The 13,476-nt window shown below is 37.5% G+C and overlaps 1 protein-coding gene across 10 annotated transcripts in view; it reads right to left on the bottom strand.

Annotated features, from left to right (window-relative positions):
- Positions 1-13,476, bottom strand: part of PCYT1A (phosphate cytidylyltransferase 1A, choline) — a 49,268-nt gene that overhangs the window by 23,123 nt on the left and 12,669 nt on the right. For 7 of the 10 annotated variants that reach the window (XM_041755427.1, XM_041755392.1, XM_041755374.1 and 4 more), the window contains one exon: positions 6,920-7,046. The exons of 2 other annotated variants lie outside the window; for them this stretch is intronic. In XM_041755427.1, coding sequence (XP_041611361.1) covers positions 6,920-7,036 — 117 coding nt within the window. In that variant the 5' untranslated portion in view covers positions 7,037-7,046. Of the gene's footprint in view, positions 1-6,919; positions 7,047-7,795; positions 7,816-13,476 lie in introns of those variants that run through there. One more of the 10 variants, XM_041755436.1, reaches the window with a different exon arrangement.

Here is a 13,476-nt window from a genome sequence, read left to right as displayed (position 1 = left end):
GAAGTGAGACGCTCAACCACTGAGCCACCCAGGAGTCCCTAAAGAAAAAATTTTTTAATGTCCTATCTTTAATAACTGTTTCTTCAATCTTCTCTGTATACTATGTATGTTCCAAGGCAGAAGGCAAATGCAGATGTCCCTCCTGGCTAAGGTTTCAATTCCTCCTAAGTATAGAAAATGAAACCTAAGGTTCAACTACAACAGATCAGCAAAATCTTTCTCTGTCTAGAGTTGCCTCCAGTTAGAATGAATAGTATTTCTAAAAATATCTTTCTAAAAAGTGTTTCTAGAAGCTAAGCCTTATAAAAGTAGGACTAAGTATTTCTACTTAATTCTCCTAAAACATACCTCCTTCATTTTAACCTCAAGGGAATCTTACAAAATATTATTTTCTGTATATTTTAACTTAATATTAACTTAATATTTTAAGTTATATGACTATCTGGTTGTGAAGCATAAATGAAAGGGCATAGATTGCAACTTGAAAAAACTTAGATCTAAATCCCAATTCTATCACTTACTTAATAGCTATGGAATCACAGCTTTCATCTTCTATAAAATGGAAAATACCTGCCCTATAAGGTGACTACAAGGATTAAATAAAAGACCATATGCAAGTAAGTAACTACCATAATGTTTCACATATAGTGGCACTCAACAAGTTTAGGTCATCATCAACATGAGCTCGTTTTCTCTCCTGTTCTGTGGAACACAGGTTTCATTATGCCAACAAAATTAACTAAATTGTATTAATCTAAGAGGTTAGATTCTAGATGCTATATAAAGTTTCCAATTCTATATAAATTATAACTGATATTATTATGATTAATGATCTATAACTGATATTATGATTAATGATCATCATCCCCAAATTATGAATGATTTTCTGAATGCAATACTGCTATCATAAAAACTTTTCCTGATTATGTTCACATATATTAACCACATATTCCTCCAAATTCCAGTGAAAGAGATGAGATTCTGGTGTCCTTAGGAATAGGAAATGGAAATAACTCAGAGTAACACCATGATCCATGATTTGATACTGGCTTCCTAGTACTCTATTTCCAAGGATTCTTAAACATTTTTCAGCAAAAGCTTTCAAAATGACACAGAGGAACATTTCCCTTTTACCAAACATGCTGCATAAATGGTAATAGGTCTTACTGAGATCCAATTTTTTTCCATAATGTTAAAGGAAAGGCTGGCTGTGAAGTCAAAAGGAATGGGATGAGAAATAAAGGATAAGGAAAAGAGCAAAAAGATTCCACTCCCTGGGGGAGGGAATAAGGGAGAAAAGAAAACAATTCTCCCTGACTCCTACTGCCATTTCAATGAAGGTAAACAATGAGCTCCTCTATCTAACCAGTATTTGGATATCTCCTAGGATCTTTTTTTTTTTAAGATTTTATTTATTTATTCCTGAGACACACACACACAGAGTGGCAGAGACACAGGCAGCAAGAGAAGCAGGCTTCTTGCATGGAACCCAATGTGGGACTCGATCCTAGGACCCGGGGATCACACCCTGAGCTGAAGGCAGACACTCAACCACTGAGCCACCAGGTGTCCCTCTCCTAGACTTGTAAGTTGAACTTGTACTAAATTAAACTCATCACCTTTCTCCTAATCCAGCTCTTCTTTCTGTATTTCTATATTAAGAAGCACCCCATCTACACAATCTACCTAAGACTGAAATCTAGGAGTCATCTACAACACCTCTCATCCTTTACATACCAGTTTCCAAGAATTGTCTATTTTATTCCTTAAAATTTCAGTTTAAATTCTCATTATATCCGATCTGGATCATTACAACAACCTCACAACTAGACCTTTGGTTTCTGTCAATCCCTGTTTCAAATTATCCTTCCCAAAACAATCAAGACAACTTTCTAAATTGCAAATGTGATCACATTATCCAAAGGATAAAATTTAAACTCCTTAGCAAAGAACACAAGATCCTTTATAATCAGGCCCTTGCTCACCTATGTATTGCAGATTATTTTTCTGAACTTTAAACGCTAGTAATATTACTCATGGTTTGCTAAACATACTATTATTTCACACCTGAACTTGTATTCTATCTCTTGTCCATTTCTTGGATAATTTTTTTTTTTTTTTTTTTTTAATTAGGCTTCACAACTAGCATAGAGCCAAACTCACATCCCTGGGATCAAGTCCTGAGCTGATATCAAGGGTCAGATGCTTAACCAACTGAGCCACCCAGGCACCCCTTGTTCATTTCATGAATTCCTATTTATCCTTCAAAGTTCAGTTCAGAAATAATCTCCTCAATGAAGCTTTTCCAAAACCACTATCTCTACCCCTAGATCAAAGTTAATCTGTTGCTCCTCTAGGCAGCCATTGTACCTCTAACTTTCTTCTACTTGCCCCTTTTCATTTTCTTTTTTCTTTTTTTAAGAGACAGAATATGAAAAAAAAAAAAAAAAAGAGACAGAATATGTGAACAGGGGAGGGGCAGAGGGAGAGGGAGAAAGAGAATTCTCAGCAGGTTCCATGCTCAGCACAGAGCCTGACATGGGGCTCAAACTCACAAGCCTGATATCATGAGCTGAGCTGAAACCAAGAGTTGGATGCTTAACTTATTGAATCATCCAGGCACCCCTCGTTCTGTATCTTAATTATTTATTGATTTCCCCTGTCTGTGAGCTTCTTAAGGGCAAGGTCATCTTTTCATCTTTGCACCTACAATGCATAGCAACTGGCACACAGATTTTCTCAATATTTGAGACTGTGAACTCTATCTCCATTAGCGGAACTGTTTCCAATTAGTGACTTATTCATACATATGATAAATATTAAGATAGGCTAAAAGTCTTATTCTCCATATTTTTGTGATTTTTTTTATTGTATCTTTAGAAACATCTGTATCAGCAAATTCTTTATACTTATAAAAAAAAAACTAGCCATAAAGTTATCCTTTCATTTTTCCTCTTTAATTCTTTTCTCTCTTCTTTCCAATTCATTCTGACCCACCAACCCAGCTACCTAATATTTGCTGATCCTTCCAATTTCTCTCTCCCTTGCCTGGAAAAAAAAAAAAAAAAAAAGCCTCTTCTGAGCTCTGAACTATAGAGCTTCATCTTAGGGTCACATCTCTCAAAGGGAAGGTCTTATTTATATTTATACTCCTAGCATCTTCTGGCCATGTTGACACATTTTATGTAATAAAATCTTGGTTGGTCAACTCAAATGTCAACTAAGGAGTGGGTAAGTAAAATGTGGTATGTGGAATATTATATGGATAGTGATGGAATATTAGATGTCAACAAAAAGAAATGAAGTACTAATACATGCCTACAACACTAATGAATCTTGAAAACATGCTTAGCAAAAAAATAAGCCAGCCACAAGACTATGCATTGTATGTATCCTATTTGCATGTAATGTCCAGAACAGGCAAATCTTTTTTTTTTTTTTTAAGATTTTATTTACTTATTCATGAGAGACACAGAGAGAGAGAGAGAGAGAGGCAGAGACACAGGCAGAGGGAGAAGCAGGCTCCATGCAGGAAGCCCAATGAGGGACTTGATCCCGGAACCCTGGAATCATGCCCTGAGCCAAAGGCAGACACTCAACAACTGAGCCACCCAGGCGTCCCCAGAATAGGTAAATATAGATAGTGAAAGAGTGGTTTCAAGAGGCTGGGGAAGTTAGGAGGTAATGTGAAGTGACTGCTAATGGGGATGGGACTTTTTTTGGGGGGGTGATGAAAATACTCTAAAATTGGTTGTGATGACTGTTGCACAACTCTAAATATGCCCCAAACCACTGAATTGTACAGTTTAAATGGGTGGATTATATGATCTCAGTAGAGTTGTTATATAAAAAAAAATCTTTACTTTTGCTACAGAGCTAAACAGGAATTAGAGATAGAAAGCACAAGTATACAATGGAGATGACAGACAAGTTTATTTAGCAGACACTCCTTACTAGGGTTGGTACAGCTTGTTGGGTGAGTGAATCTTTGACCATTAGCCCATGCTAAATAGCCAGTGTGTACTAGAGAGGAATGTGCAATAAGTAGCAAGTCACTCAACTGATTTGTGACATGAACATATAAAGCAAAGTAATTTAAAGCATTGAAATTCCGGGCAGCCCCGGTGGCGCAGCGGTTTAGCGCTGCCTGCAGCCCAGGGTGTGATCCTAGAGAGCTGGGATCGAGTCCCACATCAGGCTCCCTGCATGGAGTCTGCTTCTCCCTCTGCCTGTGTCTCTGCCTCTCTCTCTCTCTCTCTCTCTCTCTCTCTCTCTGTGCCTCTCATGAATAAATAAATAAAATCTTAAAAAAAAAAAAACATTGAAATTCCTAAATTCTAAGGACCAATAAATTTAAGTCTTTTCAGAGACCATTCCACTAAGACTGACTTAGACTTTGCTCTATCCCTGGTATTGTGACTGTCAACAAGTATCATCTACTTGGTTATAGCTTGTCCCTACTCCAAGACTGACTGCTGAATTGGTGCTTACCACTGATCTCCTTAACCTGAATTCTCTAAGAAACATTCAGAAATTAACAATGTTCTGTTTTGTTTACAGCTGAATCGTTTTCTGAGTATAATTGCTACAATGTATAGAATAATACAGAATAATGATCCCCTAAAGATGTCTACATGTTAGTCTCTAGAACCTGTGACTAAATTACCTTACATAGCAAAAGTGGCTTTGCAGATATGATTAAATTAAAGGACTCTGAAACAGGGTGATTATCCCAGATTATTCACGTGTGTTCAATGTAATCACAAGGGTCTTTGTAAGTGAATGAGGGAGGCAGAAAAGTTAGAATCAGTGAGATGTGATGACATAAGCAGCAGTCAGAATGATACGCTTGTTGGCTGGCAAAACGAGGAAAGCAAAGAGGGCAGCCTCTAAAAGCTGGAAAAGACAAGAAAACAGATTCTCCCTTAGAGCCTCCAGTCCTATTGACACTGATTATAGTCCTCTGAAACCCATTTCAGACTTCTGACCTCCAGAACTATCAGATAATAAAAGGAAGAAGAAGCATTGACCATTTTTTCTCCAGAAAGGAGTAGAAATCTGTAGTGAGCATAAGGACAGACTATGAACTCTCCTTAACAAGCAGTATTGCGGGGATCCCTGGGTGGCGCAGCGGTTTGGCGCCTGCCTTTGGCCCAGGGCACGATCCTGGAGACCCGGGATCGAATCCCACATCGGGCTCCCGGTGCATGGAGCCTGCTTCTCCCTCTGCCTGTGCCTGTGCCTCTCTCTCTCTCTCTCTCTCTCTCTCTGTGACTATCATAAATAAATAAAAATTAAAAAAAAAAAAAAAAAAAAAGCAGTATTGTCATAAAGGAGAGGCACCACTTAAGTTTTTTTAACCTAAGACTAGAGAAACTAGATGAGAGATTTTATATGTTAAGTTTTTTAAGTCTTTCTGATCTTTTTTTTTGGGGGGGGTGAACAGTAAGAGAAAGGAAGTTAACACCTATGTAATACATAGAAACTTCCAAATAAAATGCCACTGATGGTTGAAAAAAAAAAAAAAAAGAACTATCAGATAATATCTGTATAGTTTTAGGCCACTAAATTTAGTGCTGTTAAGCAGCAATAGGAAACTAATACACTTGCCCCTACCATCAATATCATCATCAATATCAGGCCTAAAGCATATGCCTCCTATTGATGGGAGTCCAAGTGCTTTTATTGCTCAAGATAGAGTACTGATTTGGAACAAATATTAATTGTGTCAGAGTAAAAATGTTTTTCCCTTTGCACTACACAAAGCTCCAGAACTAACCAGTGGAAACTGCAGTTTGATCAATAGCGAATGGTCAACATGGGTAAAGAAAACACAGAAACATATAATCCTTTCACTGAATTTTAAAAGATGGATTTCATTTTATTAACAATGATATATATTATCATTACGTATTATCATATGTATTATATAAATTATATATTAGTAATATATATTATATATTAATAATAACTTCAACTGTATATGTGTTCTTTGACATGTTTTTTATGGGAAGCTTTAAGAAGGATACCAAACTGGGGAATCCCTGGGGGGCTTAGCGGTCTAGCACCTGACTTCAGCCCAAGGCGTGATCCTGGAGTCCCAGGATCAAGTCCCACATCGGGCTCCCTGCATGAAGCCTGCTTCTCCCTCAGCCTGTGTCTCCGCCTCTCTCTCTCTCTCTCTCTCTCTCTCTCTCTTTCTCTCTCTCTGTGTCTCTCATGAATAAATAAATAAAATCTATAAAAAAATTTTAAAAATTAAAAAAAATAAAATAATAAAATTAAAAAAAAGAAAGATACCAAACTGAGACAGGATGAGCAGTTTGGAGTGGGGTCTTTCATCGGAAGCTTGGCAGTAGTTAGCAAATATGAGATACTATCCCAGGAACAAAGAATTACAGGTAGGCAGTAATAGAAAAAGGCTTTCATCTAAGACATTAGCAGTAATAGAGTGAAGGAATGATATTAGAGAAAACTAAACACCATGAGATGATATTAAGATCATAGAAAAAGGCTTTCATCTTAAGACATAAGCAGTAACAGAGTGAAGGAATGATACTGGAGAAAACTAAACACCATGAGATGAAACTAAGATCAGATGACTGCTCCAATTTCTCTATTCCATTAGTTTTAATTTGATCTTTAGCCTAATATATACACAAATTCCAAATTTTCCCAACATTCTTTTTTTCCCCTAACATTCTTTTTCCAGTCCCAATGTAAAGCTCTCTCGTAACTGAGCTGGGAGCTACAATTTGGTAAGAAAGCATAACATCTCCAACAACTGTGAAAATACTATTTACACTATTCATTCTTTCCATTATCTCAGAAGACTTGTCATACTGATATCATCAATTCTATATCAGTTTCTACCTTCCCTTGCAAGGTTAAGTGTTCAACAAAGAAATCTCTTCCTTACAATTGCACAGCGTGGCATTTTTGAAGAAATTCCATCTTCTTCTGTTGCCCCATTGGGTCCAGGTACCTCTTTTCTCCTCTTTCTTGTGTTCATTTTGGCTGAACTCTGTGCATCCATCTTCTTTTAACTGGTCATAGAAAATGAAAAAATTTTTTTCTCACTGAAGTGGAAAAAAAGTCTGTCACCAGTATTTCAGAGATGTTAACACAGATACACTCAGCAAATGATAGCACATATTTCAGAAGATAAGCCAACTGCATCTGGCAAAAACAACAAAGCTTCACAAAACGCATGCTCTAATAGAAACACTGAAATGCCTCTCTGGAACAGGAGCCACAATTAATCACTTGACCTTGGAAATTATTACCTTGACCAACATAACCTGTATACTAACTGCTAATTTCATAACCTGACTAAATGTAAAAGACTGGAATAACGTGACTGAGAAAGTTAGTTATACAGATTTTTACCACTACCCCTTATAACATCCCTGGTGTATCTGGAGATATGACAAGTACAAGGAAATGTGAAAGGTATGTTTTTGGTGCAGATGGAAAAAAAGCTTTTTTTCAAAGAGACAGGCCATCACCAATTCCTGGCTTAACAAAGCTGGATTTTTCAACTCTAAATGCTCTGTAGATTTCAGAGACCACACCATTAGGATTATTAGATCTATGAAAACTGTGGAGTAAGTATACTGAATATTTTAAATATCCGTCTTCTTCCTTTTCTACCACCCATTTCCCCTTCCTCTTTCAGAGTCAGCACCTTAATCTTGTTCAGAGTCTCCAACTATCAAAACCTCACCCAAGCTTCTTCTTCCCTCAGTGAAAACTGACTTATTACTGTCTTACTTCGCAGAGCTTCTAGCCTTACTTTCTTTCCTCTAGTTAAAATGGCAGGGATCCCAGGGTGGCTCAGCGGTTTAGCGCCTGCCTTTGGCCCAGGGCGCGATCCTGGAGTCCCGGGATCGAGTCCCACGTTGGGCTCCCAGCATGGAGCCTGCTTCTCCCTCCTCCTGTGTCTCTGCCTCTCTCTCTCTGTCTATGGTAAATAAATAAATAAATCTTAAAAAAAAAAAAAAATGGCAATGTGACAAGATCTACAAGAAACCTGACCTAATTCTTAGAGACTGAAGGTGACATCCATGAGTCATAGCTAAGTATTAGGCTGATATGAAAAATATCAAAGTCTAAAGAGATAGATGAACACCACCCAGAAACTTCTTTCGTCACAAATGCAAATTAAAATGGAATAAAGGTACTAAACATCACCAAGTTTTCCAGGGACGATGAGAGCTTTTCTTCATTATTGTTATTCAATTTTCTTTCAAAATATCCAAAAGTTGTATTACTACTCCTATCTCACTGGTCAGGGAAGCCTACTAAAAACACCTAATCAGTCCAACTAGTTATCGTTTGACTTGCATACAATAGGACTTTGCTTAAGTATCTATTAACTTTTCAGGGTAAGCAGACAAAATCCATTATGAGAAATGCAATCAGCAATCCTTTATCAGGCAGTTGAAGGTTAGGCAGTCAGTCACCAGTGAGAACTTAATGGTGTATAAGGTACTACATTTGAAGTAAAAAATTTTGAAAGAAGACTTCAATTCAGCTGAGGAAACCACATACTTATGATACAAAAATGCTCCTTAGGATTCTAAAACTAAAAAAAAAAAAATAAAAAAATAAAAAAATAAAAAAATAAAAAAAAAAAAAAAGGATTCTAAAACTACTGGGGGAATCTTGTTAAAAACAGGATTACATAGTTTCAAAGTATCTCCAAGTATTCTGAAGTAATCCGGATAGATTACTTATTAATTACCTTTGAAGTGAAAAGAGTTACCTTTGAAATGAAAAAAATCTCTTAGCTAAGTGTTCAAGTTTTTTTTTTTTTAAAGATTTATTTATTTGTTTATGATAGACAGAGAGAGAGAGAGAGAGAGGCAGAGACACAGGAGGAGGGAGAATCAGGCTCCATGCCGGGAGCCTGACATGGGACTCGATCCCGGGACTCCAGGATCGCACCCTGGGCCAAAAGCAGGCGCCAAACCGCTGAGCCACCCAGGGATCCCCAAGTGTTCAAGGTTAATTAACATCACCAATAATGTCTCCTGATATGAGGCACTGAAGACACTTTACCAACCAAAAAGACACAACCTGTATGGATTTATGAGGAACAAACAAACCTCAATTAAAGGACATTCTATAAAATAATAACCTGTTCTTCAAAAAATGTCAATCATGAAAAACAATGAAAGGCTGGGGGACTGTTCCAAAGAAAAGACAATTTCATTTCTAGACTGGGGAAAAAATTGTTATAAAGGATAGTTATTAAGATAATCAGTAAAATTTGAATATGGACGGTGTATCAAATCATAACACATATCAATGTTGAAACATTCGATAATTATACTGTGTTATATAAAAGACTATACTTATTTTTAGGAGATAAAAGCTGAAGCACCTGGGGATATAGGGTCATGATTTCTGCAGCTTATCCTCAGCAGAAGCAGAAGTAGGAGAAACAGAAGCAGGAGAAGGAGAAGAGGAAACGGAAATAGAGGAAGCAGCAGTAGGAGCAGGAGAAGAAGCAAAAGCAAAAGAAGAAACAGAAGAAGCAGCAGCAGAAACAGCAGAAGCAGCAGGAGAAGCAGCAGAAACAATAGAGGCAAAAGCAGAAGCAGCAGAAGTAGCAGAAGCAAAAGCAGAAGAAGCAGAAGCAAAGGCAGAAGAAGCAGAAACAGAAGCAGCAAAAGCAGAAGAGGCAGAAGCAGCAGAAGGAGAAGAGGAAGCAGAAGAAGAAAAGAGGAAGCAAAAATAGAAGAAGCAGAAGCAGAAGCAGCAGCAGAAGAAACAGAAGCAGCGGAAGAAGCAGAAGAAGAAAGGAGGAGGGGAGTGGAGAAGGAGGGAGAGAAGAAAATTGTCTATATTATGTAACATATAAAAAAAAGGCAAAGTAGGGGCAAAGTGGCTCTCACTTAAGCATCTGACTCTCAGTTTGGGCTCAGGTCATCATCTCACAGGTCTTGGGATGAAGCCCCATGGTTGGGGCTCCACACTCAGCACAGGGTCTGCTTGAAGATCTCTCCCTCTGGCTCTACCCCAACTGACACGCTCTCTCTCAAATAAGTAAATAAATCTTTTTTTTTTTTAATTTAAGAAATGAAAAACAAAAAAAGGGCAGCCTCAGTGGCACAGCAGTTTGGCACCGCCTGTAGCCCGGGGTGTGATCCTAGAGATCTGGGATCGAATCCCACATCGGGCTCCCTGCATGGAGCCTGCTTCTCCCTCTGCCTGTGTCTCTGCCTCTCTCTCTCTCTCTCTCTCTCTCTCTCTGTGTCTCTATGAATAAATAAAATATTTTAAAAAAATAAAAATAAAAAAGTAAAGCAAATATGGCAAAATGTTACCAATGTATGAACTAGATGGACATAAAGGAGTTAATTTTAATATTATAACTTTTCTATAGACTTTATATTTTTCAAATGAAAAGTTTTAATTTTAAAATATCCTATAACAATTTTCCACACAGATAGGCTCTCATATGAGACTGTCTTTCAGGTTCTCTAGAAACTGATTCCTTCTTTTTCTAAACTCTTTGAATTAGTATGAATGATACAAATATTCCAAGAAGTGTATGTTCTAGTAAACATCTTGCAAGGAAGTAAGCTCATAACAACAACAGTCATAATAATGGCTATCTTTTTATATTTTCTACGTGCCAAGCACTATGCTAGGCACTTTATATACATTATTCTTATTTAACCCATATAAGCTGAGATGCAGGTATTATTAGTCCTAATTTATAAATGAGAAAACTAAGGAACAGGGAAGTTAAGTAACCTATTCAAAAGATCACATCCTGGGACAGCCAGGATTTAAATCCAAATTTGTTTAATTCCAAATTCCTTACCACTTCTGTCTCCCAGAAATTCAAGATTTTTATTTTTTTATTTTTATTTTTTAAAGATTTTATTCATTTATTCATGAGAGACACACAGAGAGAGAGAGGCAGAGACACAGGCAGAGGGAGAAGCAGGCTCCACGCAGGGAGCCTGACATAGGACTTGATCCAGGGACTTCAGGATCCCACCCTGGGCTGAAGGCGGCGCCAAACCGCCGAGCCATCCGGGCTGCCTGAATTTCAAGATTTTTAAAAAGAAGCTGTTTCATCATCAATTCTGCTGCTTCCTTCTGTCAAGAACATTCTATGGCATAAGTCCCTTACAGTTCTTGCAGACTTACTTATGTCCTAACTGCACAGTAAAATAAAAGGTCACAGTTACTTAAAGGTAAGCAAGGTCTCAGGACCAATCGAACAGAACTGAGGTGGCCATTGCCCTGATTCAAAGGCAGCCCAATTTGTCAGCTATTCAGATATGTAAATCTTTCCTACTGGATAGTTTCGCTAGGATTTTCTTATAAACTTTCAACTTAGGCAATAAAGATTTAATATCTGTTTCTCCCTCTTCTGATACTACAAATATCCCACAAATAGGTGGCATTTTATTTTTTTACTTTTTCTAAAAAAGATTTTATTTATTTATTCTTGAGAGACACAGAGAGGTAGAGACACAGGCAGTTTCCCTGCGAGGAGGACCCTGATGCAGAACTCGATCCCAGGACCTCAATATCATGACCTGAACCTAAGGTAGATGCTCAACCATTGAGCCACCCAGGCTCAATAAAATGCTCCAATAGGTGGCATTTTAAAGGCACCTGTACTTTCCATTCATGATACAAAACAGTTTTAAGGATGCCATAATAAGCCCAGGGGATAAATGTCACTGTATTTACAATTATTTTCCATAACTTCAAATTAAAATTCCTTAATGTTTAATAGAAAACTATTTAACACATCCAAAGACACGTTTATAGGAACTTGTTCAGAATTCTTCACTCTGGGATGCCTGGGTGGCTCAGTGGTTGGGCAGCTGCCTTCCACTCAGATCGTGATCCTGGATTGGGATCACTCAATCCTGTGGGATCCAGGATTGAGTCCCACATCGGGTTCCTGCGAAGAGCCTGCTTCTCCCTCTGCCTATGTCTCTGCCTCTGTGTGTGTCTCTCATGAATAAAAAATTAAAAAAAAAAAAAAAGAAGAAGAAGTCTTTGTGTATGTATGTGGGGGGGGGGTGTGGGAAGGTACATGTGCTACATTTTTACAGCTATATTGAAGTATAATTGATATATAATAAACTGTATTTAAAGTGTATAATTTGGGCAGCCCCAGTGGCGCAGCGGTTTAGCGCCGCCTGCAGCCCTGGGTGTGATCCTGGAGACCCAGGATCGAGTCCCAAATTAGGCTCCCTGCATGGAGCCTGCTTCTCCCTCTGCCTCTCTCTGTGTGTCTCTCATGAATAAATAAATAAAATCTTTTTTAAAAAAATAAAATAAAGTGTATAATTTAATGACTTTTATCATATCTATATATCTGTAAATCATCAGAATTAAGATAATCAACATAACTATCACTCTCAGGTTTCCTCATGCCACATCAGAGTTCATCCCTCCCTAAACTTCAACTTTGATTTACTTTTTTGTTTTTTGTACGGTGGCAAAATATACATAAAATTTGCTTTGCTTTCTAACTGCTTACTACTTCTTGAAGTACTGAACCATCTTGTCGTATGATTCAACTTAACTAGACAAACATGTGGATATTATAGTACTAGAAAGAAGCAAAGGCTTTCCTTCTAAGAGTTAAAATATTGCCAGTGTGGTTTTAAGATATTTGAAAGCCAAATTGTTATCTGGGGTAACTGGACCTTGTGACACTGGATCTATTCCACTAGATTAAAAAGCATACAAAAAACATAAAATATCACAATGAGAATTCAAGGCAAGAGAAAGGATTTCTATGATTAGTTAATTAAAGCTAAAGTAAAATCTACTGGGGATCCCTGGGTGGCTCAGCAGTTTGGTGCCTGCCTTTGGCCCAGGGCGTGATCCTAAGGTCCTGGGATCAAGTCCCACATCGGGCTCCCTGCATGGAGCCTGCTTCTCCCTCTGCCTGTGTCTCTGCCTCTCTCTCTCTTTCTCTCTCTCTGTCTCATGAATAAATAAATAAAATCTTTTAAAAAAATAAAGTAAAATCCACAAACCATGAATCAAGTGGTTACTGTTATGTTACAAAGCCCTTTAGTAAATAATAGTAATACTAATATAGGCAGTGTTTCTCAATATTTTTTGCACATGCTCCATTTTAAGAAATACAGGAATTGTAACCTCACTCCATCAGCATAGTTTAATGATTAAGAGTTCAGGGCCTAAAATCAGAATATATAAATATGAATCCCATCTCTACTACTTATTAGCCATGAGAACTTGGACAAGTTCCTTTATCTCCAGAGTTGCATCACCTAACAAATAAGGTTCAAATGGAGTAATGTAAGCCTTAGTTCAGTGCCTAGCACACAATAAGTACTTGTAAGTATTAGCTACTATATTATTTAGTAATAGTAGTTGTCATCAACTGCCTTAAAATTTGCCTTTTGTGTATCCCCTATATCCAAAAAGATTGTTTTTCCTAATATTACTATTATGAAAAGT

The sequence above is a fragment of the Vulpes lagopus genome, chromosome 1 (assembly GCF_018345385.1).
Source record: "Vulpes lagopus strain Blue_001 chromosome 1, ASM1834538v1, whole genome shotgun sequence".
NCBI lineage: Eukaryota > Metazoa > Chordata > Mammalia > Carnivora > Canidae > Vulpes > Vulpes lagopus.
The sequence above is the reverse complement of the archived record's forward strand: the minus strand, read 5'-3'. Positions and strand labels throughout refer to the sequence as shown.